This window comes from Pollachius pollachius (genome assembly GCF_949987615.1).
Source record: "Pollachius pollachius genome assembly, chromosome: 14".
Lineage (NCBI taxonomy): Eukaryota > Metazoa > Chordata > Actinopteri > Gadiformes > Gadidae > Pollachius > Pollachius pollachius.
This window is the reverse complement of record NC_136947.1, coordinates 18788297-18812992: the sequence shown is the minus strand read 5'-3', so window position 1 is coordinate 18812992 and position 24696 is coordinate 18788297. Positions and strand designations below refer to the sequence as shown.

Here is a 24696-nt window from a genome sequence, read left to right as displayed (position 1 = left end):
ATCTGGAAGTATTGTTTTAAGTTAAAAAAAAATTAGAACGTTTTTTTAGAAGTACAAAAAAGACTTGTTGCAAAGGGTGTGAAGAGTTTTGCAATATGGCAGAAGGCCCTATCTTGATAATATTATACTGCATGATAATACAAAGATATTAAAGCACATTTCTGTTTCTGATTTTGTAGAAACCAAGACATTCCTGGCCGTGAAGATCCTGCCAGCCCTTGTGCCCAACAGTATGTACAGGGTTGGAAGACGAAAGCTTCGTCATAGTGTGGAGGAGGCCAGAGGAGCCTTCCTCGATGTTCAATCAGTAAGTCCTTTCTCCCCTTTTTGAATATTGCTACTGTTTTGGTTATTGCTTTATAGCTATACTATGTTCTCGGAAATAAATAAATAATATATATATATATTATTTATTTTAAATATGAGGCCTTTCCCCCTTTCTTTTCTGTACTCTAGATTGGAACGAACATGGCCGACTATTTATTGGACGATGGGGCAGCGAGGGCATACCCCTACATACTGGTCCAGGGGGACAACTGTTCCCAAATTCAGAAAATGTTATAGATTTTTGGATTTGTGAGTTATTGTTGCTATTGATATTGCTATTGTTACTATTGTGATTTGCACATGATCATTGCACTTTTGTTATTAAAAAAACAGTTTTTCCCATATTTTGGTCTGATCATTATTCATTGCTCCATACCTGTGCATAGGCCAGATTAAAAAATAATATGAAATATTAAGAATATATTTAATATTTGGTAAATTAAATAAGTGTATTCAGGATTATCACTGAATTGTGATAACATTAAATAAAGAAGAAATACCCCATTTGTTTTAACTCATAAATTAAATTAATTTAACCCAACCTTGTTGACTAGTTAACCCAATTAACCTTGTTGACTAGTTACCCCCCCCCCCCCCCCCCCCCCCTAAGTAAGGTTGAGAACAATTTACAATAGGCTACAATGATATAAATTGGACCACAATTCAGATTGGACCGTATTCAGAGTGAATCATAATAGTCAAGTGCATAATAGGAGATGGGAAGAAATAGGTCGAGAAATAATGTCAGAGATTAAGATAACATTCAAGGTATTACCTAAGTAAAACCTTACTTACATAAATGGTCTGCACCAATAATTGGCCGCAAATTTGAAACCCATAAAAATGTTTTGATGCATCATCAAAAATGGGACCGTGACGCACCGACCCCATGATGTGTAATCTGATCCAGCCATGCTCAGCGTGACTCTGTGTGGGTCACATGACTCGATGCCACATGACTTGAGGTCCCATGGTCCAATCACAACAAAATTAAAGCAAAACAAGGAAGCGGCGTGTTTATTCCTTCGGTAGCCGCAACGTCGGTGGATTTTCAGTGTCCGGGTTTGGAAAGCGCTAGACATGCAGACTGGTTTCATCCTCTTGGTTTTGACCCTGTGGTCCAGTGCAGATGTGGGGCACTGCGTCTCCTCGTGCACCGCTGCTCCGTCCCAGTGGTGCTCCTCTGTGGACTCAGCCATTCAATGTGGGGTGAGTCATTCAAAAAGTAGTTTAACGTTTGCTACTTACTATTACTTGTCTCTCTCATCAATGGACTTTAGGTAAATAAGGAAACGTAAAAGCTATTGGGGCAATTGCTCTGACGCTAGCTTCGCCACTTTTTAGAGTTTAACACGGTTTTAAACTCAAGTCACGTGACGTCTTAAGCGCCATTGCTGTGTCATATGTCCTTGTGGTTTAACTTCAGAGAAATTCACATCAGACACTAGAGGGCGTATTTTGTGCGTGTTAGTCTAATGTCGAAACTGACGTGGTTTTAGAGGAGACTAAACCAGTTTGCAGGATGAAACAAGGCTCCATCATAACCGACACACACACACAGAATTAGTTTTATGAATTATTATTAATAGGTATGATACATTTACACTTATTACACCAGATAGGCCTTTTGCACTTATTATATTTGGCATGAGCAGTGATATTTCACGGCTCACAGGGTCTCTCACAGGTCTTGGTCGCGCTGCTCAGCAATAGCTTTACGCGTTTCTACTTTCAAGCGCTTACATAGATTTTTTTTTAAATGTGACGGGCTGCTCGGTCTTCTGCTGGGAAATATACAGTTGAATGTGTTTGACAGATTATCCCAAACAGCCTTTCTTCGGAGCGTGGTGGTGGTCTCTTTCCTTGGATTTTCCACCGTGTCCACAACACCTCGAATGCAGTGCAGCAAATATAATTTTTGCTCCTCGTTGTAGTTCTCTATCCGCGACATGTTCGTCGACATGATCCTAACTCTCGTAACTCTTCTCCGAGAATTGAAAGGCGCGACATTACCCTAATTACTCGCATAGGCCTATCAGTTCGTCTTCAATTAATTAAGTAATCACGTTTGCATACACACCAAGAGAAAACAATGACAAGTAATTGATTGACGTAGTTGAGGGCAGATTCCAGTCTTAGATTTCCACAGAAAGTAGCCTAGACTATTTCATAATATATGTCGACATTATTAGCGTTTTTATTTATTATAGTTTTATTATATTAAAGTTCACTTTACATTCCCATTAAGTTTTTGTTGGTAATTATAGCACAAAGTGCATCCACCATTAAGTTAAGACTGCATCTGTTGGGGTATACTAGAAATCAGAGTACTTCCGGTTTCCAAGCAGTTTAAACCGAGTCAGCTAGGAATCAGTTGATCCTGTACGAGTCGTTACACAGCAATCACCTCGTGCGCAGCTGCGTGTTAAACTCCAAAACCTCCGTTTTAAGGAGTACGGTTTTAAAGCGCAGCTATGCTAACTGACAAAGCAATTGGCCCACTGAGTTTTGGCTGTTTGAAAATATCGTGCGTTTAACCATAAGGGCTCCCAATTTAACAGTTATTATACAGCGCCGCTATTTAACAGTGGAACAGGTAGGAATCAATTGGGTTTCCCGTACATAAGGTAACCAGACGTCCTCTTTTGAGTAGGGGGAGTGGTTAAGTAGAGCCTTCAGATTGGACGGTTTGACTTATTTAGTAACCGTCATGTTTGTATTTTTTTTGACCAAGAAACACTTGGTCATACTTTACCACAGCATTGGTCTACTGAATGCCACAGATATATGTTAAGCATTGGACTGAATGCCACATAAATATATAATTATGTTTTTGCACGTTTGAAACGTTTAAAAGTTCAGGGAAAAGTATATGCCTCTACTGGTGTTGCTCAAGCCAATAGCCTTTTGAGGCAGTGTTGTTTCTGAATATTAATATTATTAATATGTTGAATATATATTACTATCATACATTAGTCACCATGTCTGTGGACACATTTGTATGCAGTCACATGTTAATATGAGGGCGAGCTTTACCAATCAGTTTGCACGCTTTACAATCTGTTTGCACGCTTTACTAATCCATGCTCACGGATTTATACCTTTTTTGAATCGTGACCAGATGGGTGCTCTGTAGCATCTCGATTTGATCTTTTAAAGGGAAACCATGAAGGCCTACAGCAGGCATTTACTGCTGATTCAACATTTCATACGAGATAAGGTTTAATGATTAACATGATTGAGAAGTATGACCACAAATCAGAAACTATGCATATTAAACACTTTGTGATCAATCAAAATATATTTTATGACTATGGTAACATATTATATAATTAATAGTATGAAGTCCTGCTGACGTGTCCTATTATTGTGTCAGGTTCTGAAGCAGTGCCTGGAGGCCAACTTCACCCGCTCCCACTACCACCAGGACGACCGCTCGGTGCAGCTTGAGCTGTACTATGAGAGCCTGTGTCCCGGCTGCCGGGCCTTCCTCACCCAGATGCTGTTCCCCACCTGGACCATGCTGCAGGACATCCTCAACGTCACCCTGGTGCCCTACGGCAACGCCAAGGTGAGGACAGCCCTGGACACTGTTACATTCTGCAGCTCTCTGTTTTCAGGCCTCTGTGTCCAAAGTGATGGTTTTGTAGGCCATACTTCATTTTGTTAGACTATATGAGGACCGCCGCACCTTGACGTTCTTAATTGACAAAGTTCCAGGCAGTTTGGTATTCACTTTTCTGTTAAAAGAAATGTAGATGGATTTTGAGTGTGTTTCATATACAGAGATAATTTCCACAGTCCAGACATAAAAAAAAATCCTCATCCATTACCTCTGAAAATATCCAGAGATATCTATAAAATATATACGAGATAACCGGCAATGTCAACATCGCTGGGTTTGTTAAAGATTTTCTTCAGCTGTTCATTTTCTCCTCCAGGAAAGGTTTGATGGGAATAAGTATGTCTTTACATGCCAGCACGGAGAGGAGGAATGTTTAGGCAACATGATTGAGGTAAGGATTCTTCCAAATGTACAGACTAAACCCACTGTTTACACCCACTGTTTACACCCTTTGACAGTACAGAAAGAGCTTCATTACATCCCTCTGTTCCATTAACTTAATTTAAATTTCATTCATGATAAATTGCAGATGTAACAATTCAAATGCTAGGATGTATTTGTACATTAGAACCTATGATGCTAAATGGACTTGTTGAAAGTTTTTTTCTCTCTTCCTGTTAGACTTGTTTACTGACCCTGGCAGGAAGTTCAGCCTTCCAGGTCATCTACTGTATGGAGTCCTCCACTGATGTCATCAAGTCTGCTGAGACCGTGGGTCCCCCCCCCCCCAAACTAGGATTCACTTTTATGTAGTCCATTGTCTCCTTTGCTGGGGATCAATATGTCTGTTTGTGTGTGTGTAGTGTCTAAACCTGTACCAGCCCACCCTGAAGTGGGCCAGTGTTGTGAGCTGTGTTGACGGGGACCAGGGCAACAAGCTGATGCACCTGAACGCCCTGAAGACGGAGGCCCTGAAGCCTGCTCACAACTACGTCCCCTGGGTCACCATCAACGGGGTAAGAGAGGGGCCGGTGGAGGGCCGGGGGGCAAACGGAAGTCCAGAAGACTAAAGGACCATCAAGCAGGTTGCGGTTCGGCATGTTGCGCAAGGATGCCAACAGATAGAATGTGGACATTGATAATCATGTAAATGGACTGTAATCAAATGTCAAATTGAGAAAGACGTTTGGGGACTGGAATAGAGAACGATGCAACTCAAATCATCTGGCGGGGGAAGTCTGGACAACATTTATTTATTCATTCATTTTAATCCCTTTCCTTTCCTCCAACAAAACTACATGGCTGAAAACACTTGTTCTTGTTTGACAGGAGCACACAGACGACATGCAGGACAAGGCCATGAATGCCCTGCTGCCGCTGGTGTGCAGTCTGTACCAGGTAAACTCTCACTCTATAACCCAGATCTGGGCTCAGTGGATCATTGGAGATTGAATATGAGAATTATGGGGGGTTTTCTTTTCTTTTTTTGTGCTGTTGATGCAGTTTTAGATATCTGAAAACATTGCTAGGGAGTTTATATAAAGCAGTGGAAAGCCATAACAGTAGACAGTCATGTGCTTTTGGTCCACCTTTGACCCACCATGTTTTTGTGCGTTTGTGTAGGGCCCAAAGCCTGATGCCTGTGGCTCCTCCCAGAGAAGGCAGTACAGGAGCTACTGCCACAACGACTGAAGATTACCGCCCAGGGCCGCCTCAACTTTTCAAATGCTGTGTTGCAAATGTTGAATTCCAGCTGTTTTAATTGAACTCTAAAGTAAAAGTATTGAGGTGGCTGTTGCACTTTATTGTTCGAGTTAAAGGACTTCAACCAAAAAATTGAACCATTTTTTTTTTTAATAAAGGGAACTGTATTTGTATGCCTTTTGTAATACAAGATTGAAAGACGTGTGTGTTTTTTTTTTTTATTATTATTATTATTGTCATTCGGTTCTTAATCCGAACTCGCTCCATTTACAGGTGTCCAAGAGTCCTGTGTTTAAATATGCCATTGTTGGGAAGGGGGAAATCTTCATATCACTTCATGCTTAAAGGAACTCTGCAGGCTGTCTGACCGCACGCAAAAGCGTTAAGGCTATTTTAGACACTTGGTAGGAGTTGTTGGGAAACAACACAGAGTTGTTGGGTAATGGGCCCTCACAACCACTGTTTGTTGTGGTGGCCTGTAGTCGTGCGTTCTATTTACCGTTGCTCGTATCGAGTGGGTATTGTCAACTCCTGAAAAGTTACGAGGCAAATGTGGAAGTAGTTTTCACAGAAAAGTCCTGCCCAACCAGTACGTCTGGATTCAAATCATACTGTGTGTCATGCTTGATCTTTACCTGCATGGTGATAACATAAATAAGGGTCCAGCAGGAAGTAAGACCAACTGCCTTTATCTCGCTCTCTTAACCTTTCTTGTGATCAACGGCTAGCATCCATTTTTGAAAACCGAGTAGTCAGGTTCATGTTTGTGATTGAGTATTTCAGTGATATTCCATGGGTTCTGAAGTATTTAAGCTTCAGTATAGAATAGTGTCACGGTCATATCGCTTACCTCCTCGCTGACCCGATAGGACTTGGACATGAGCAAAAGCGTCTCGTCAAAGGAGGTGAGCCTCATGGAGGTAAGCTTGATCCACAATTATACATATTTTTCTGGCTGTTCATTTCAAACTGAACCAGATAATATTTGATTTTTGATAATATTTGTTCTTTTTACACACAGCGTGTGTGTAAAAAGCTACACAATCTTACACACACGCATCTATTCATATATACCATAATTTATAGTTCTGATAATATTTATGCAAATGAATGTATACTAATATCCATTGATGGTGTAAAAACATTTACAAAAAGTATCAACACGTATCATGAAAGAAGCAGGCCAGCAATTGTTAACTGATAGGTAGTTGAAAGGTGGGACGCCCCGAGAGAAAGAAGGAGATGGTCATAAGATCCAGGGAGGACAAAGGCTCTTATCAGCTGGGCTCTGACGTAGAAGAGATGCCCTGAGTCTTAGACGACAAACAGCATCCATGTGTGAGAACTCCATCTTGTGTTAAAGCTTGCACGGTGGGGCCCCCGGGATCGGGAGAGCAGGTGGTACATTCTTAAGATAAAACCTGTGCTCTGTGTGTGTTTAAGGCCCCATGGCTTCCATTTAGCAGATAAACATATCAGCAGCGCACAAGGTGACCTATACCTCGTATTGGCTATATATTTATGATAAACTCAATAAACAAATGGATTGATGTGTTAAAGATGTAAAGAAAAAAAGGACAACGCATACATATGGTTCCATACATGGTTGGATTTAATGATATAAATAAATAGATTAAATTGTTAATTAATGGAAAATCCTCATAAGCTAAACTTCAAGCATTGAAGACTAGGATCTGGAAATAGAGATAGATATTGAGGATGGAAAAACATATGGCTCTGGGCCAAATTCTCGTGCGTCACTAAAGATGGTGGAACATCTCTTCAAAACAAACCATTGTTATCTATTTTAACTCAAACACACACTGATGCTGAAGACATCTAGGAACTACAGTCTTTGAAAATGCTTCTCTTAATCCACTAAAAAGAAAGTCCTGAAAGGTGAACTCTTCGTTTCAGTTGTTTGAGGAGCCGGTCATCAGTGAAACAAGGTGTTTCTGAAGTTAGAAAAAGAAAAACACAGGATCACAGGATCACTGTTTGCCCTCTGGTTTGAATCCCTAGGATGATAAGAAGCATATGGTCTAATAATCTAATCATATGAACCAGATAGGAAATGATTAGTTCATTTTTTTCTAAATGCCTGACTTGTTGCTATTCCATTCTTGTGACTTATTCTTGCGACTACTAAACTCTGCTTTTCCCTCTTATCAATCACTACTTGTCTGCAGGACAGTTTAGTGGAAATGGAGTTTGACTCTCAACCGAAGGGTTCTTGGTTCAAACCCCTGTTTGGCATTACCTATACACGTTCTTGAGCAAGATGATATGTTTCGTTATCAGATGTGCAGATGATGTATATTTAAATTAATGATTTGGACAACTCATCTTACATACTACAGAACAAAACATTAATGATAAGCAATACAAGAACAACCTAATGATAATTTAATACAAAAGCTAGCAATCATAAGTCTTAACATAAAATATGAGGTTAAATAAGGTGCAAAAACAATTTACAGATCAAAAGCTAAATGTCTTAATAATGAGTCGTATCTCCTAACGGTGCATTCTGTCTCCCAACCCCCTCCCCCTCTAGCAGGCCTCCGGTCCAGAGGTCTCCAGTCCAGAGGCCTCCGGTCCCGGGCAGGCCCCCGGTCCAGAGGCCTCCAGTCCAGAGGACACTGGTCCAGAGGCCTCCGGTCCCGGTCAGGCCTCCGGTCCAGGGCAGGCCTCCGGGCCCGAGCCCGAGCCCGCTCGCCACCAGGCCCTCCCCCTCCACCGGGCCGTGAAGAGGGTCTCCTCGGGGCCCCTGCAGCTGCCCAGGCTCTGCTCCAGGCCGTCCTGTAGAGAGGGAAGAACCTCGGCCTTCAGGGCCTCTCAGAGCGTTGGGAACCTCCTAAGCTACAGCTCCAGAGCCTTGTGAGTAGCTATTAACACGCAAACCTTTGACCCATCACGCACACACGTGGTCGGCTGCACTGCTGACTGTTGCCCTGCCCTGCTCATGAAGAGGGAATGATTATCCGGCAAAGTTGTGTGATGCAAAATGAAATGGCAAAGGATCTGGGTTGAAAATGTCCCAATGTCCAAAGTGCACCTGAAGGCATAACGTGCTCCTATGCAATTAGGCCAACACCCATTCAAAGTGGCGTATACAGCTCACTTGTTCCTTCTCTTGCACCTCTGACCCTCCACTGGTGTCGTCTGGACAACCTTCAGCCTCAACCTCCTTAGGTGCGTGCCAATTCGTATTGCCGAATCAGTGGTAACAGGGCAGATCTTGCTGTAGGCCGTATGTTGCAGGACACGCCACTTGTGATGAGGGTGATGATAATACGTTTTTGCTGAGCGGGTCAAACCAGGTGAGGGTAAACAAGCACCGCAGTACTTATTTCCTTAATTTACCAGAACTCTTGAACAAAAGTTTCCATGACAATGGAAACTGTGTGTGTCTCTGTTGTGAACACAGTCTTGTGTGTGTATGTGTGTAGGTGTGTGTGTGTGGCCGTGTGTGGCCATGTGTGTGTGTACTTGCATCAGCTAATGTCCTTTATCTGGCTCCTCCTAGCTGAGTGTCGAGGTGTCCCTGAGCAAGACACCTTACCCCGGCCTAACTGCTCCCGACGAGCTGGCTGTCGCCATGCGTGGTTGAGTCCGCCGTCGGTGTGTGAATGTGTGCATGAATGGGTAAATGTCAGGCAATATTTTAAAGCACTTTGGGTGGCCCCTTGTTACAAAAAAGGGCTATATAAATGCAGTCCATTTACCATTTACCATTTAACATCCTGGGGAGCCTTACAAAGAGAAAAAGTGTTATTTTAAGAAGAAAAAAAAGTTATTTGTTCCTCTGCAACTAAACCACAGAGTCTTTTTTCGCTTGACTCTTGGAGGAATGTGTTATGGTCTGATTACACTGAACTCTGTATGTATTGCATCGGTTAAGGTTATTTACTGTTGGAGACGGCAGGGGATAAATGGTTCATGTCGTTGTGATTATGGGGGTTTTCATCCCAACTTTCAACAATTCCCAAAAATGAAACTTAAATGTAGGATTGTATGTTGAGCTGGTTGTCAGCCAGAGCAGTAGAGGGAGCTGTTGCTATCCTATGTCGGGGCTGAACATGTTCAGTTCAACTTGTCCAATGTGCAATAAGAGCACTTTGTAATGAGTTGACATCTTTCTTCTTTACAGCTTTGCTTCCTTCCTTTTACATATTTGGCACTGGAATCAATTGATAAAATCACGTTAAGTAATTCCTTTTAGACTCATTTGTTGTCATATTTGTTGGATTTCTGTTTACATCACTACAGCTATCAATAAATCAAAGGCTCTGACAACATAAAAAAAAATGCTGTATCTGTTGCCGTCCCAGGCGTGGAATAAGCCTGTCGAATCATTTAATTATGCCCAAATGACATGATTGGATGGTCAACCTGTCTGTCTACCATTTTTACACTTAATAATAAATAATAATTGATCAGTTTTTTATAGGGCTTTTCTAAATAATCAAACACGCTTTACAAATAAGAAAGGAATACATACAGACAGTACAGACAATCAAACAAAAGGAAAAAAATAATAAACAACCCCACAACAATAGGCAATACATTAAGAGAGCGGGAGAGAATGGAAGATGGAAAAATAAAGTGCAATCAATTAATTGCACTGATTAAGCATATTAAGAGTCTTCCACCAGACTAGGCAGAGCTATTGCTGAGGCTAGCGAGCTAGTCATGTGTTCTGGGGGCGTGGCTTTGGAGGGAGCCTGAAGGGAGGGCCGGGATTTCTTCAGTAACTTACTTTAGAGTCTAGCTTGCTCTGGCTGGTTTCCCAAAATGGACAACCATTGCTTTAATAGTTAATCAAAACACAAACAAATTATATTATCCATCTTAAATTGAAGTGTTTTCTTTTTTATGACCATCCGGATTCACTTTACATTAACTTCAAGGCTATTATGACAGAGCATTTATGACTGTATGCCAATTATGGCAAAAGAAGAGTTGTTATAAAGGTCAATCTAGACGCTTCAATTTATTCTGTTCAATGGGGACGGGGGGGGGTGGGACTGGATCATCATAGACAGAGTGAATCCCATGGATCTGTTCTCCTCTCCTTGCAAGGAATAAAATGACTCTCTTTGTGTTCCTTTGCTGTAACAGGGCCATCTGCTTGCCTGTTTAAAACTTGAAAGTGCAGTTTTGATGCCAAGCCAAGGTCATAAAAGCAAGATAGCCTGCCTATTTATAGTCAAACAACATTGGACAATATTTGTTAACAACAACAATTATTTATGTTTCCATCAGACGTGTGTCGTCAGTTTCTGATCCACTTAAATTACCAGGATACAATTTACACTTTGATAACACACTTTGAAAAAGTTTATAAATAGATACTCAAAGAACGATATAGAGTTTATTATTCTACCAAATTGTTCAAAAGTCAAGCGGATCAAACACTGATAATAAAACAAAACATGCTAACTGAATTGGGGTCTTTAAAGAGAGAGAAAAAGGTTTGCTGTGAACAGGCCTGTCTCCTCTGTGCCCGGCAGCCCTTCGTCATAGGTTCAGCGCTGTGTCAGATGTTTCGGACCCCCGGGTTAAACCCACCAGTCCTGACAGCACCGGTGTACGTCTGTGTCTGTGTGTGTGTGTGTCTGTTCCCAGATCACAGGAGGACATTCCCTCCGCTCTCTCCAACGGATAAACACAGAGCCTAGGGTGGGGTGCTGGTGGTGCTAGTGGTGCTGGTGGTGCTGGTGGTGCTGGGCGGAGGGAGATGGTGGCGCTTCCAGTCAGATAGAGAGTGCCATTGTGACAGGACCATGCTCTCTTTATAGCTTTTATCTACCTCCGCTTTTAATAGTCAGAGCTTCTTCATGTGACTTGCCCCGGTGCACTCCAACCAAGCATGTGAAGAGGAAAAAAAACAGAGTCTAACTCTGAGGAAATACCAGTCCACACAACATTAAAGCTTCAGCAGGACCGGCTTTGAAAAAGTCCAAAATAAAAGCCTTGAGTGTATGGTGTCTGGCAGACGGAGAGTAAGCAGAAGGGACTGTGGGGCCCGGCCGGGCCCTAGCCATGCCTGGCCACCGGTTAATGTTTACTCTCTGGAGAAACTGAAAGAGGAAGTCATTACGAGGCATCATTTGAGGTTGACGGACAATACGCACATTGAGATCTTGGGTAAAGGAATAAGGAGGGTAGGGGAATTGGGAGGAGAAGGGGAGGGTTTGAAAAATAAGTCAGACTGTTGAAGAAGGCGATCTATCACTCTATGGCGGCTCTGTGATTCTGACGTCCATATTTAGATGGAAAGAGGGAAGGCCCTGGGAGTTATGTAAACAAAGGCTAGGGGGAGGGTGGGAAGACCAGAGTACATCAACACTGATATTTGCATCGAATGCCTGGTTCCAAATTCACTGTGGTCTCCCTTGGAAGGGAAGATCACATTTCAAATAAAGTATAAAAGGCAGATAGTGAGGGCTTTAAGGTAGGCTTTGTAAGCTTTTTTCTACTCCCAGAGGTACAACTCTTGAACCTCTCTGGATCGTTTTTTTCAAATGGCATATCTCAAAGTAGCAGAGGTTTTAAGCTCTGTGCTCTGTGTCGCCTAAGGACAGAGAGATGATGGATCCGAGCTGCTACAACCTCTCCAACTGGGCTTTTGGATTCAAAACAGGACCGACGAGACCTGCAGCACGCTTGACTCCTACCAACCGCCTTTCCATTTGTGAGGTGCGGACAGCGATATTCAGGTGACTATTGAGAAAGAAAGCCGGACAGGAAGACGGTGACCCAGCCTGAGTCGGTGGGCTAGCGGCAGGTGGACTCAGGAAGACCAGATTGGCGCCGGTGACCCCCGACCCCACGATGAGCGAGCTGGGTTCCGAGAGCTCGGAGGACGAGCACTCCGAGGTCCAGGAGAAGCGGACGGAGGGTCGCCATGCCAACCGCCTGCCCGTCATCAAGCTCTTGCCCCGGTCCGGCGGAGGTTCGCCGGGTGGCTCCCCTAGGATCTCCCCCAAGGACTCCCCCCGCGCCTCGCCCCGGAACTCCCCGCTGCTCTTCAGGAAGCTGATGATGAACCGGAGCATCTGTCTGCAGCGGCGCTTCACCCTGGCCCACACGCCCAGGTAGAGCTCCCCGTCTCCCCCCAGATGTGGTGTTGATGTGGGTGTTTTGAGGAAGACAACAGAGGCCATTTTGATATGGATGCAGTGTTAAATTGAATTGGAACCAACACACACACTCGCACACCAACACACGTATACACACAACCAGACTTATACACACATACACACACATACAGAAACACACACACACATGAAAGTTAACCTAATATTTGAGCTAGGCCTAACACAGTTGATCCATTCTCCCTGGGTGTGGGAACGTTCTACTTCTTAAGTAACCATAATGATATCTTAAGTGCTGGCCCATGTTCAAATCTGAAGTTTGGTAGCTTAGAGATCCTCTGCTATGGTTTGCCCTGGGGTCGTCCTCCACAGCTCAGAACTAGCTTCTATTTCTGGGCTTTGTTGTTGTGCACGCGGCAACCTTTTCACGCTGCGGAACTGGTTGCCCTACAGCGTGGGGCGTTATGAAATGAATCCCGACCACACAATGGTTATCCAGGGCTGTGTTTAAACTGAACATACCGTCCTCTTTTGGAACCGAACCGGCCGGCGTCCAACGGGAATCTCTATTCTATAACTTTATTTACTACTACAACTACTACTATTTCTACTTTTTTGTAGTTAACATATTCTTCAGTATGTGGTTTCAATTGTTTAATCAACTGTATAACAAACTATATTTTAGCTTAGGCCATAATGTGGACGTAGCCTTGTCTATTTCTAAGTTCTAGCTTGTGAGTAATACATTATTATACAATAAACGGTTGTATTATGACAGCCTTTTGTTTAAAAAAGACAAGAATAGTATGTTGATGTTGGCTCTTTCAATCAGGATCCAGTGGTGTGTTAATCACATAGTGGAATTTAAGATTTCAATTGGAATGCTCTCTTAGATTGGATGTGTGCTTGTGTAGACAAGCTCCAATGCTCCAGAAGTAGGCCTTAAAGGACAGCTTCGACACTTTTTTTAAGTGGTTTGTTAGAGATGAACATCATTGCACTTTCATAAAATCTTGAAAGAGATTCAGATATGAACCACATTACCTAGATTCATATATTTTGTTGTTTTTGAAAAGTCCATGTCTCTCCCTATTGGCACTATCTTTCAATGTTTCAGCTGCTTTGCCCCGAAACACAGGCATCACTAGAAAAATATTTGCAACAAATAAAAATACCAAGTAAATGTGAACATGCCAATGAACCAGCAGTGTGTACAGGCCTGTCAACTTTCCAGCTTTTTCCATTACAAGAGACCCTCAAAGCGCGTCATGCATGGATTTAATAAAAAAAAACAAATTATGTGGTTTTTGTGTGCTTATGAGGTCCCGGTGCGAGGCCGACCACCAGCTTGTTTGCCGAGAACAGCTGTGTTGCAGGTTAATTGTGTGCTATCCTTTATGGAAGCTATTGCTATCATTAGTTTTATCACCCCTTCTTTCACGACCACTCATCAACCCAAATTATGCTCATCAAATATTGACCAACTCTGCTGTGTGGCAATGAGGACTGCATTATTGAAGAAGAAAAAACATTGGACTTGATTTGTTTTTTAAGAGTAGGCCCTAAAACATTTTAAATGTTGGTCTGTATTTTTTTTCATACTAGGAAAACCTTTTCCTTTTTTAAATTTAAATAAGGTGGACGCTAACCCATGTTAGATTGTGGTTCACCCTTTCTTTCTTTTTTTCTCCTTCCATTTGTGGTTTCAATTGCAAGAATGAGTGTGTTGCTAGGCAGGTGTGTTTTGGTAAAGACCTCTTGGAAGAACAGTGTGAGCTGATGTTTGATTACAATCCACCTCTGAAATAAAAGGTTTAAGAGCCTCAGAGAAACCCTAGCCTCTGCCGGAGGACATTGCTTTATGTTTGTTGGCCGGGAATTCCAATTAAACCTTGACGTAGGAAGTTGAACCTTCTAGCTAGCCCAAAACCCTGTTTACAAGTTCATCCATCTCTATAAACTTCTAGCGAGGAGATCATTTTACCCAGGCCTTTAATGGGCCGCTGTTGGAGATATTGCGCCATAAAGCAGCATACCTGCAGATACATTCATTTATACGGTTTACGATTGGTTAAGTCTTTTTTCAATCTATCTGGTGGGAAATGTACATTTCAAGGGCAAGGGCACTTCAGGCCAGGTTGATTTTAACGGCCGATGCGGAACACCTTTAAGTCAAACCGCTTGATGCATAATCCCGAAATTCGACGGCTTGCGTATTTTAAATTATACAATCAGACGTCAGAAGGAGAGGAGCTAGCCGCACGCGGGTACGAGCAGTGTCCTGCCCTGTCAGTGTGTGACATAAATGGATGGAAATGAGTTACTGCAGGATGGCTGGTGCACAGGATAAATTAAACAAACCGTGAGTCAGGCGGAAAATAAACGTTAAGGGGAGCTTAAGTAAAGCACACACCACGGCCGTTATTTTCACTTAGTGTCTCCGTGATGAACGGCTCGTTTTCCGTTCAGAGCCAGGTCTGCCGTTCGACAACAGGAGAAAGAGAGCGCATCAGCGATACCGTTCAATGCAGCACAAGATATAAGATAGCTATTCACTACTCCGCGTTAGATGGATGAGGTGCTGCTGCGTCACAAACAGGCAAGCAATAGGCCAACCACCAGGTTACGGTCGACAGAGCGACGAGGAGCCCAGGTCGCGGCGGGTTCAGTGGGCCACCGTGCAGGTCACCCTGTGTCTCGGATGTCCACTCATACGGTCAATAGGCCCCAAAATATTTGCGCTCTCGAGAAACGGTTTGACGAATCACTTCCGCTACATTCTCTCATGAGCAGAAGCATAGATGTGTCCGAGGCCTGGTCAGTGCTCTCATGGACGGCTGGGTCGCAGGCCTTTAGGTCACTTTTGACTCACAGCCATTAGAACAAGGTTTATGACGGTGCATTGTGACTTCAGGGACGGGGTGATGCTGCGACATCGACCAGGGTAGTCTGAACTTATCCCCACCTCCTGCTTTGTCCGGGACGGCAGTTGGACAATCTTCTGTATTACCATGATTAATGAATTACACTAACAATAAAAGTTATGATAATAATAATACAAAATGATATTTTTAATAATAGCAAACACATTTCATTTGTTAATGATGGTTCACGCACTTCTAGGCCAACAGTTTGGATAGTACTTTCCCACCAATTCTGTTATTGAGCGTTTGGAGCATTCCAACAGCATGGGTGCCTTGTGACACACATGCTGTGCCCCACAGATGTAGCCCGGCTGTGTGTTGGAGCTACATGGGACTCAGCGGGTTGGGCAGGAGAGCGTACACTAGAGGCTATAGAGCTCTTTGACTCTCAGCAGCTGGCTCTGGCATTAGACCTAGCTGTAGTCATCCTTGAGCAGGATTTCAGCTATACTCATTGATATGTAACCAAAGTATAAAGTATTTTACAGATAAAAAAAAAATGCAATCATGCTGGTTTGTTTTCACAACACAAGGAAACAAGAATTTAAATACTTAACGCTATCATGCTACCCCTCTAAAGTCAGTAAACCATTCAAATGTTTTTTGAACTGGCCACTAGAGGCTGCTGTTCCGCGTGAATGGTCTTCTGATTACAATAGAGAGCTGAATGTTGTTCTATAGTTAAGGTTGGCTCTTCTTTACTCATAGTATTGTTACTTCAGTATTATGCTTTCGCCACTCAGACAGTAATGTAATGTAGGCAATGTATATGAATAGAACATTTAGTGTGTATTACGATATTAGATGACATTAGTCTTCTTCCCCTGGTACTAATGCAAGATTCAAACCAAAGTGTTTGTTTGAAAATAGGATAGATTGCCTTGTTGTGTTTTTTATCTAGTTTGTTTTGCTTCTGGATGCTGTTTTGTGTGAGACTTCTTCCAATGTGTGATCTCTCAACAATGCTCCATTCTGGTGTTACTCCTGGCATTTTGTGATCACCTCTTTGCTCACATGCTCCAACGCTGGGGAGAAAATTCAACTGAACATTGAACTTGCATGATATAGTAGAGAAACCAAGGGGAAACACGCACGCACGCACACACACACACACACACACACACACACACACACACACACACACACACTATTGAGCTGTCAATCGACCATCTCCTAGCTGTTCTGCAGCCCTAGGAAGCAGGCCTATTTAACTATTGTGGGAGCAAAACAGAAACTCTGCTTGGTAAAGTATAGCAAACCATAGTACAGTATATTATAGGATAAAGTGTATGGTATGGCATGGCACGGTATGGTATAGCAGAGTATAGGTGTAGCAAAGCATAGTATAGACATTCCTCCTGCATTATTTGACAAATTTGTGCACAGTTAAAGCCCCTATTTGTAGTGGGACGTGTTCTCACTATCTTCACCCACCCCCCACGTACACCCTTTTCCTGTTCTATCATCCCCTCTGTGCAATTTGCTCTCTCTCTGCCCAGCCCCATCTCTGACCCAACCCCTCCCTTCTGGCGCTATCTCACTTGCCCTATCTCTCTCTCGCTCTCTCTCTCTCTCTCTCTCTCACTCACTCACTCACTCACTCACTCACTCACTCACTCACTCTCTCTCTCTCTCTCTCTCTCTCTCTCTCTCTCTCTCTCTCTCTCTCTCTCTCCCTCTCTCAGGGGAGAAGTTTTTGCTTGTTGTTCCACCATATGCCTGTTCCTACATCGCTCAGGAGAGAAGAGAAGAGAGAGAGAGAGAGAGACTATAGTTGAATATGGACTGATGACTGGGACTGCCCACTCCTGGGATCATCTGCTTGGATTATAACACTGTTTGTTTTGCTTTGCAACTTTAGTTTGCTTCTCTGTTTTGCACGTTGGATACCAACTCCTTGTTCAGTAGCGTCCTGCATCAAGGCGACTTTGGATCCATTCTGCTTTAGCTCTGTCCCGCAGGGCCAGGGGAAAGTCTGGACTCTGCTTTGGGAGAAATTGAGTTTTTTTAGATCGACTTGGAAGAATCCAAGCTTGCCATTTCCTATTTAGGGAATAAAAGGAGGGAAAAAAAAGAGAGGAGGGGAAAACTTGTTTATCTTGGCTGGTCTTTGGTGAGCTGAAAGCACAGTGAGTAAGGAACTGGTCCCCAGTCAGGGTTGACATCAGCATCTGTTTGACTTTATATGAATAGGCCTCCTCAGAGGTCTTCTGTCAGCGCGGTCATGCAAGGCTCGCTGGCCTTATGAAGGGCTTCTAACAGGCGGGACTCTTTACCTTTTTAGGTGGTTGTCACACAAACTGTACATACACTAATTCACATACGCACAAGCACATCTTAGATTCCCTGTTTGCAGCCCCGAGCCGCCTTCGGACATATCCCGAGGTAGATATCAAACACGGCTCCAGCAAGGGAATCTCTAGTCGTCCTACACTCTCTGCGTCATCTCACGTGGAACTGTCCATTTTATTTTCTTATCATGAGCAGATAACATTTTTCCTCTCCACGAGTGAGTGGTCAGAGGTGGCTGAGGAGGCCTCAGACTGATTGTGGAGTTAAATTTTATTTCCATACGACTGCTTTGCATTTGCTTTTCCTTGGACCTGCTTTCCCTACATGGTCTTCGAGAGGAAACCTGCCTCCTAACCCCACTGTCTTGAGAGAAGTGTGAAGGCACCGGACAATTCCATCCGAGACTCGGAAACCGCCATGGCATACGGATCACACCAAAATTCCTTGACCAGACACGACCGGATTTTCCGCCTCCTTTTCTGCCCGAAGCCCTTTTAGCCTCTGAATGTGTGTATGATTTCCTGAGAACCGTTCCTCAACCCAGTGAGCACCATGATGAACAAAGACTCCCGCTTTGCACGGAAGACACATGGCAACTTCTCCAACCGCCGCCACTCCTGCATTGGGTAGGTTGACCTCTATGGTGCTATTAAGTTGTGGGGATGAGGATGAGGAGGATTATGATGAAGATGCTGGTGATGATGACAATGACAAAAGTTCAAATGACTTGTGCCCTTGAGTGTGCTGAATGTGCCTTTGACTATACAAGTATATTTGCCTATCCAAAAAGCTTCTAATGAGGTGATGTGACGCTTAAGAAGCTTCCAACAGTCCCTCAATGAAATTATTGCAGATGTGCTGGGGGGGCGGGAGACAGGCAGAAGCATCAGGTGGTAAACAGTCCATGGCTGGGACTACTTTTGGTGTTTCTACTGCGGCTCCCAGAGCAGTGTTATTAGTGTGTGTGTGTGTGTGTGTGTGTGTGTGTGTGTGTGTGTGTGTGTGGTGTAGTGCTTGAACCCATGGGGGGTGGGGTGGGGGGCCAGGCAGATGCATCAGTGGTAAACATGCTAGGGTCTGGGCTACTGTGATAATCAATAGGAACCAACCAACCATGTCCCGACTATTGGAGGCTTGGTTGTTATTATAAAGTTGATGGTATTAGTATAGCCCTTCATCAGTTACAAAGTCTCAAAAGGCTTCACAGGCACCCTAATCCTTGAGAAGAGAAGAACCCCTGAGAAGGACGCAGAGTTGGGGTCCCTCCCTCCAGTGGGAGTTAGGATTGCAAGGGGGGGCCATAATGACGGATATAATGGTGGCAGAAATAGTGAGCAAAACAGAGGTGTCAAATTTATTTATGTACTGTTTGTGAGGGGATGTCCTGGTACATGAAATAGATCGTACTTTATTGATCCCAGACAGGAAATTGCTGGGATCAGCTTGTATTTATTAGCCTTCATATGACCCTGAATCCCTCCACATCTATGCACAATCACATGTTCCCCTAAAGACATACACTCAGACAATGTACAGTGAAACCATGGAGACAAACACACACATGTATGCACACACAAAAACAGGCACCCAATGCTGAATTTGGAAACAAATATCTTAAGATATATATACACTACCATTCAAATGTTTGTTACTTTTTATTTTTAAAAGAAAAGCACAGTTTTTTCAATGAAGATAACAATAAATTAATCAGAAATACAGTCGAGACATTGTTCATTTGGTAAATGAATAATGAATAGCTGAATAGCTGGAAACAGCAGATTTTTTTATGAAATATCTACATAGATGTACAGAGGCCATTTCCAGCAAGCATCAATCCTGTGTTCTAATGGTAGATTGTTAAGCTAATCATGTTAAATGACTAATTCATGATTAGAAAAACCCTTGTGCAATTAAGTTAGCACAGCTGAAAGCTGTTGAATAAAAGTGTGTTTTCATGGAAAACATTAAATAGTCTGGGTGACCCCTAAACTTTTGAACCGTAAAGATATATATATATAAAATCGTACAAGCAATATATCTAACTATATGTGTGACCATATATCAACATAGATAAGGATCACTGGCAAGATGGCATCGGGTGCTTTTGGAGCTGAACGTCTACGTCTGAACTGCGTTGTTGTGTGTTTTATGTTCACGAGTATCGTCAGAGCTCCTCCAGCAATGTGTCTGCTGTGATCACATGAGGAGATCAAAGCAGGAGGCTTCTCACCACAGCTCCTAATAATAAAGAGGAGACAAGGGAGCAAGGCCCACCTGATGCCCAGCGGCGACCCAGTAAAGGTGAAGCCGTCCTTTAGGGGGATGAGGAGTGACACTAGGCTGTACTAATTGTGGATGGCATTGAATGCTGAAAAGACGAGATGATAGAAATAGACCAGGTTTGGTTTGGCTAGCTTGCGACTCTACTATTTGGCATTTTAGCCCTGTTATGGTCTATGTTGAGATTCACTGTTACACATTAAGGCATCACATTGTGACCAAGCAGGACATTGAAATGCGACGCATGTGACGCATGTGTAATATCTTTAGATGTCAGGTTAAAAGTCCTTTGTTTGCATTGCTTTTTTGTCTTTTCAAATAGATGACACACACCCACTTACACATTGACTTGAACACACACAGGCACACACACACACACGCACACACGCACGCACGCACGCGCACACACGCACAGGCACGCGCACACACATACACAAAGCGGTCTCTTATATTCACAATGTGTCTATCACAATAGGCACAGCTCATCTTTTGTGTTGTAATAATGGTACCAGGGAACCATTCATTCAATTCAGTCACACACACATACACAGAGCAATCCCTAAAAAGGCTCTCTTAACGTCGTTCCAGTGGAATTAAGACTTTAAATCGCATTTTGTCTTTCCAACCCACTAAATCAATGTCATTGTTATGCCATTCGATCCCTTACCCATGAACTAATGAGACGTGACCTTTCGCCTTCGGTCACTGTCACTGCCAGTCAGGGGAGGCTGACATCTGATTGGACAATGCGCTGAAATAGAGGAGGAATTACAAGCTAACTGAGCAGAGTGAGGGTAGAGGGTGGAGAGAGTTTGGAGAGAGAGAGAGAGAGAGAGAGAGAAAGAGAGAGAGAGAGAGAGAGAGAGCTAAAGAGAAAAGACAGACTCACCAGAGGTGTTGGTGACAGTTGGAGATAGCGGCGCTGTCAGGAAGAGATACCGCCGAAAAACAGACAGAGACGTAGATACCGATGGGGACCTGACAGTGACAGTTAACGCCAGAGTACAAAGAATATACAATAAATTGTGACAAAAAGAACAGCGGTGTTGTTGTAGCTTTGCTTTGTTTTTTGTGTTATGGCGGGTCATGGAAAAAGTGTCAAGTGAGGTCACCCAAACAAAGGGCGACAGTGCCGATGTCCACTGCCCCAACAGAGGCCCCTCACCCACCAACACCCCCCTGCCCCCCGATCAGTCAATACAATGTGGGGGGGCCGGTGGCAGGCGGCGGGCGGCCGCGTGCGTCACTGCTGTACTCCGTGTTTGCAGCATGACTGATTTAGCCGATCGCCTCCACGGGGCATCGATCGCTGGGGCTGGCGGGGCCACGGCACAAACCACAGGCCCCCCAACCCACAACAACACCACACGGTACCAGGGCCTCTCTGGAGGGCCCAGAGTGGAGCCTCCCTGGCCCCCTGGTGGATCACATGCAGTACATACACATAGATTTAGAGACATAGATCAGTACATAAACATACATAGATATATAGAGACTTAGATCAGGACCTACACATACATAGAGAACTAGATCAGTACATACACATACATAGTGAACTAGATCAGTACATACACGTGCATAGATATATAGAGACATAGATCAGTGCATACACATACAAAGATATATAGAGACATAGATCAGTATTGCGCATACATAGATATATAGAGACACAGATCAGTACATATGCATACATAGATGTATAGAGACATGGATCAGTACACATACATAGATATATAGAGACATAGATCAGTACATACACAAACATAGATATATAGAGACAAAGATCAGTACATATGCATACATAGATGTATAGAGACATAGATCAATACACAAAGATAGATGTATAGAGACATAGATCAGTACATACACATAAATAGATATATAGAGACAAAGATCAGTACATATGCATACATAGATCAGTACATGGATATATAGATACAAAGATCAGTACGTGTTTACAGTAGAGTGAATTCATTAATGCCTTACATTTTAAAACAAATGTCTATGTCTATGTCTATATATATATATATATTAAGAAACACATATATAGACACATACACATATATTTAGACAATTATCACCTTGATTTATAATAATAAAAGAATGATTCAATTATCTGAGTAATATGTTGATATTTGTAATTAATAAGTATTATTATGACTTATTATTCAATTATTTGAAAAGTTAACAAGCACCAAGATGCTTCATACAACCCCAGTTGTGTCAATGATTCAATCAGACCACTAGAGGGCAAAAGTCTCTTAAATATGAAGCACAGGACTGAATACAACTGATATTTACAATACACCGTTATTATTTTAGATCTGTAGGTAATAATTATGAACAGAACTTTTAACCTTTTTACACATTTATGTGTAAAAAGGTAACACCTTATTTTAACCCTTATTTTCAGGTAACGCCCAAAAGTCAAATTTTATTTTTACTTTTTAGTGCTACTGAGATAGAAAAAGAAATAAATGTGTTATCTTCATATCGTAAACTAATGTTATTATCATAATTGTATAATTTCTTTACGAATGTTGCATTCTTAAAGAAAAAAAGACTGCTTTACGAAATTAAGAAAAGGCTCCTGAATGCATAAGCATTTGGGATATTCATCTACACCTATGCAATACACAGAGGAACACACACACACACACACACACACAGAACCATGCATATTTAAGTTGAATTCAATCTTCAGCACACTCCACCAACAGAGGCCCTCCAGGCCTGGGCACAGACAGGAGTTCATGCTGAATAGCAGCAGGGACAGTGACCATCACAAACTCCGCAACCACCACCGCCGTGTGGGTTCAACTGTTCTCAGCAGGTGTAGAAGTGAGAGTGTGGTGGTACCCATAAATAGCCCAGTCTTGTTCTAAGTGTTCACCTGTGTGTGGGTGTATGTGTTTGTGCACACACACGTGCATGTATGTGTACCAGAACTTTGTGAGTTTCACACTTATCCATGTGTATGTTCACATTCCATTGTGTGTGTGTGTGTGTGTGTGTGTGTGTGCCCCCCCTTGAGCCACCCCCCCCCCCCCCCCCCCCCCCCCCCCCCCCGCCCCGAGCAGCACGTAGCCCCGCCCACGCCCTGCGTCATGCCAACAGATGGCGGCCCAATGAATCCTGAGACGCCTCGCTGTTAGCCTTTTACTAGCGCGCCGCAACGTGACGCGAGCCATCACCAAAGAGCAGTTAAATATAGGCCACATTGTGACACCTGTTTAGGCTGATCTCTGAAGACCACGAGGTTGATATTGGGTTGCAATCCAACATTAGATATATATTCGATTTGTTCTTGCCATCTTATTTCTATCAAAAAATATATACAACTCAATAATGAGAGTCATAAGAGCCTGTTTGTCATCAGGTTGTATCACTGAAACACTTTGAAGAGTTGTTATAGAATAGTGGACGGGTCGGGTTAGGATGAGACGGTCCCAGCCCTAAGTGGCTGGGTCCAATCCCCAATGTAACTTGTCATTGAGTAAGCTGCCCCTGTGCCATACCTGCTCCACCATGGCACCTATCTGAAGTCCCTGCCTGTCCCCCTGGAGGGAACGCTCTTATGAACAGTCCGTTCCCTCCAGGGTCTCCTAATCAGACCCTTCCCTCCACGCTCTGCTCAACAGTTCTAGTGTGCCGTGTTGTGGTGACTCTGTGTAATAGCTGTGATGTGGTTATTTTCATATTAAGTTAAACAGTCAAGGCCTTTCCCTACAAGCTGTCCCCTACTCACATAAACAATTCGTGCCCCCGGTCACAAGGGATACGTGTACATTCATGACGTGGGTGGTGGAAGTTGGGACCCTTTTTAATGCTGCTATGTACAGAAGGAAGGTGGAAGGCTGAAGCTGTGTGTGTGCTTGTTTATGCGTGCGCTCGTGTGTGTTCTTCCTGTTCACTCAAACTAATCCATTTTACCCCAGCGTTGACACACAATACAGTCTATATATTCAGACTCAAATTGATGTTTCAAAAATTATGTTTGGTTTCACGTTTGTTTGCGAAAAAGAACATGAAACAAAAAAGGGCATGAAGACAGATGTTTATTAGATGTTGCATGAATGTTTAATAGTTGGGTAGGAAATATAAAACTACAAATGACGTGCCTGATCAGATACCCATCGCAGGAACGTCCGGCAGAAATCACCAACAAAACAAATGGTGCAATAGCTCATAGTATAATAAAAAGAATGACTGCATATCCTGTGTGTGTTTTCCTTCACTCTGCTATTATTTCTGGTGGTAAACCACTGAGTTGTAGCCTCCCTTTAAGCTGACATGGTGCTGGGTTTCCAGATGAGCTGTAACAGATCCTACACAACTCTGAGGTCCTGGGTCCACCTGGACTGCAGATCTGTGTATGTTGAGACGCCTGATGTTGAGAGCCTAATCTAATAGTATATCTTCCACAAGTTCATGTCATTATATCTACTGGAGCTCGGGGCCTTTTGGGCGCCAGGCTCAGATGTAGGCTGAGCCACGTAGG

The 24696-nt window shown here is 43.1% G+C and overlaps 2 protein-coding genes across 7 annotated transcripts in view; both read left to right on the top strand.

Annotated features, from left to right (window-relative positions):
• Nucleotides 1-1328: 1328 nt before the first annotated feature.
• ifi30a (IFI30 lysosomal thiol reductase a) lies at nt 1329-5792 on the top strand. Its single transcript, XM_079750922.1, has 7 exons — nt 1329-1536; nt 3704-3898; nt 4269-4343; nt 4574-4663; nt 4756-4908; nt 5222-5290; nt 5516-5792. The coding sequence occupies exons 1-7, from the start codon at nt 1408-1410 to the stop codon at nt 5582-5584; spliced, it is 780 nt and encodes a 259-aa protein (XP_079607048.1). The 5' UTR covers nt 1329-1407; the 3' UTR covers nt 5585-5792.
• A 502-nt stretch (nt 5793-6294) lies between these two features.
• The window catches only part of pde4ca (phosphodiesterase 4C, cAMP-specific a), a 51420-nt gene continuing 33018 nt past the window's right edge, over nt 6295-24696 (top strand). For 2 of the 6 annotated variants that reach the window (XM_079750918.1, XM_079750916.1), the window contains exons 1-2: nt 6295-6516; nt 8154-8476. In XM_079750918.1, the coding sequence (XP_079607044.1) occupies nt 6475-6516; nt 8154-8476 (365 nt within the window). In that variant the 5' untranslated portion in view covers nt 6295-6474. Of the gene's footprint in view, nt 6517-8153; nt 8477-12181; nt 12700-18126; nt 18542-24696 lie in introns of those variants that run through there. The other 4 variants (XM_079750920.1, XM_079750919.1, XM_079750917.1 and 1 more) reach the window with 3 other exon arrangements.

Bases quoted from the DNA above. Each gene is read 5' to 3' on its own strand.
- ifi30a (XM_079750922.1), top strand. From the start codon at position 1,408: ATGCAGACTGGTTTCATCCTCTTGGTTTTGACCCTGTGGTCCAGTGCA. The intron at 1,537-3,703 runs GTGAGTCATTCA...TTATTGTGTCAG, and splicing joins ACTCAGCCATTCAATGTGGG to GTTCTGAAGCAGTGCCTGGA. The intron at 4,664-4,755 runs GTGGGTCCCCCC...GTGTGTGTGTAG, and splicing joins TCATCAAGTCTGCTGAGACC to TGTCTAAACCTGTACCAGCC.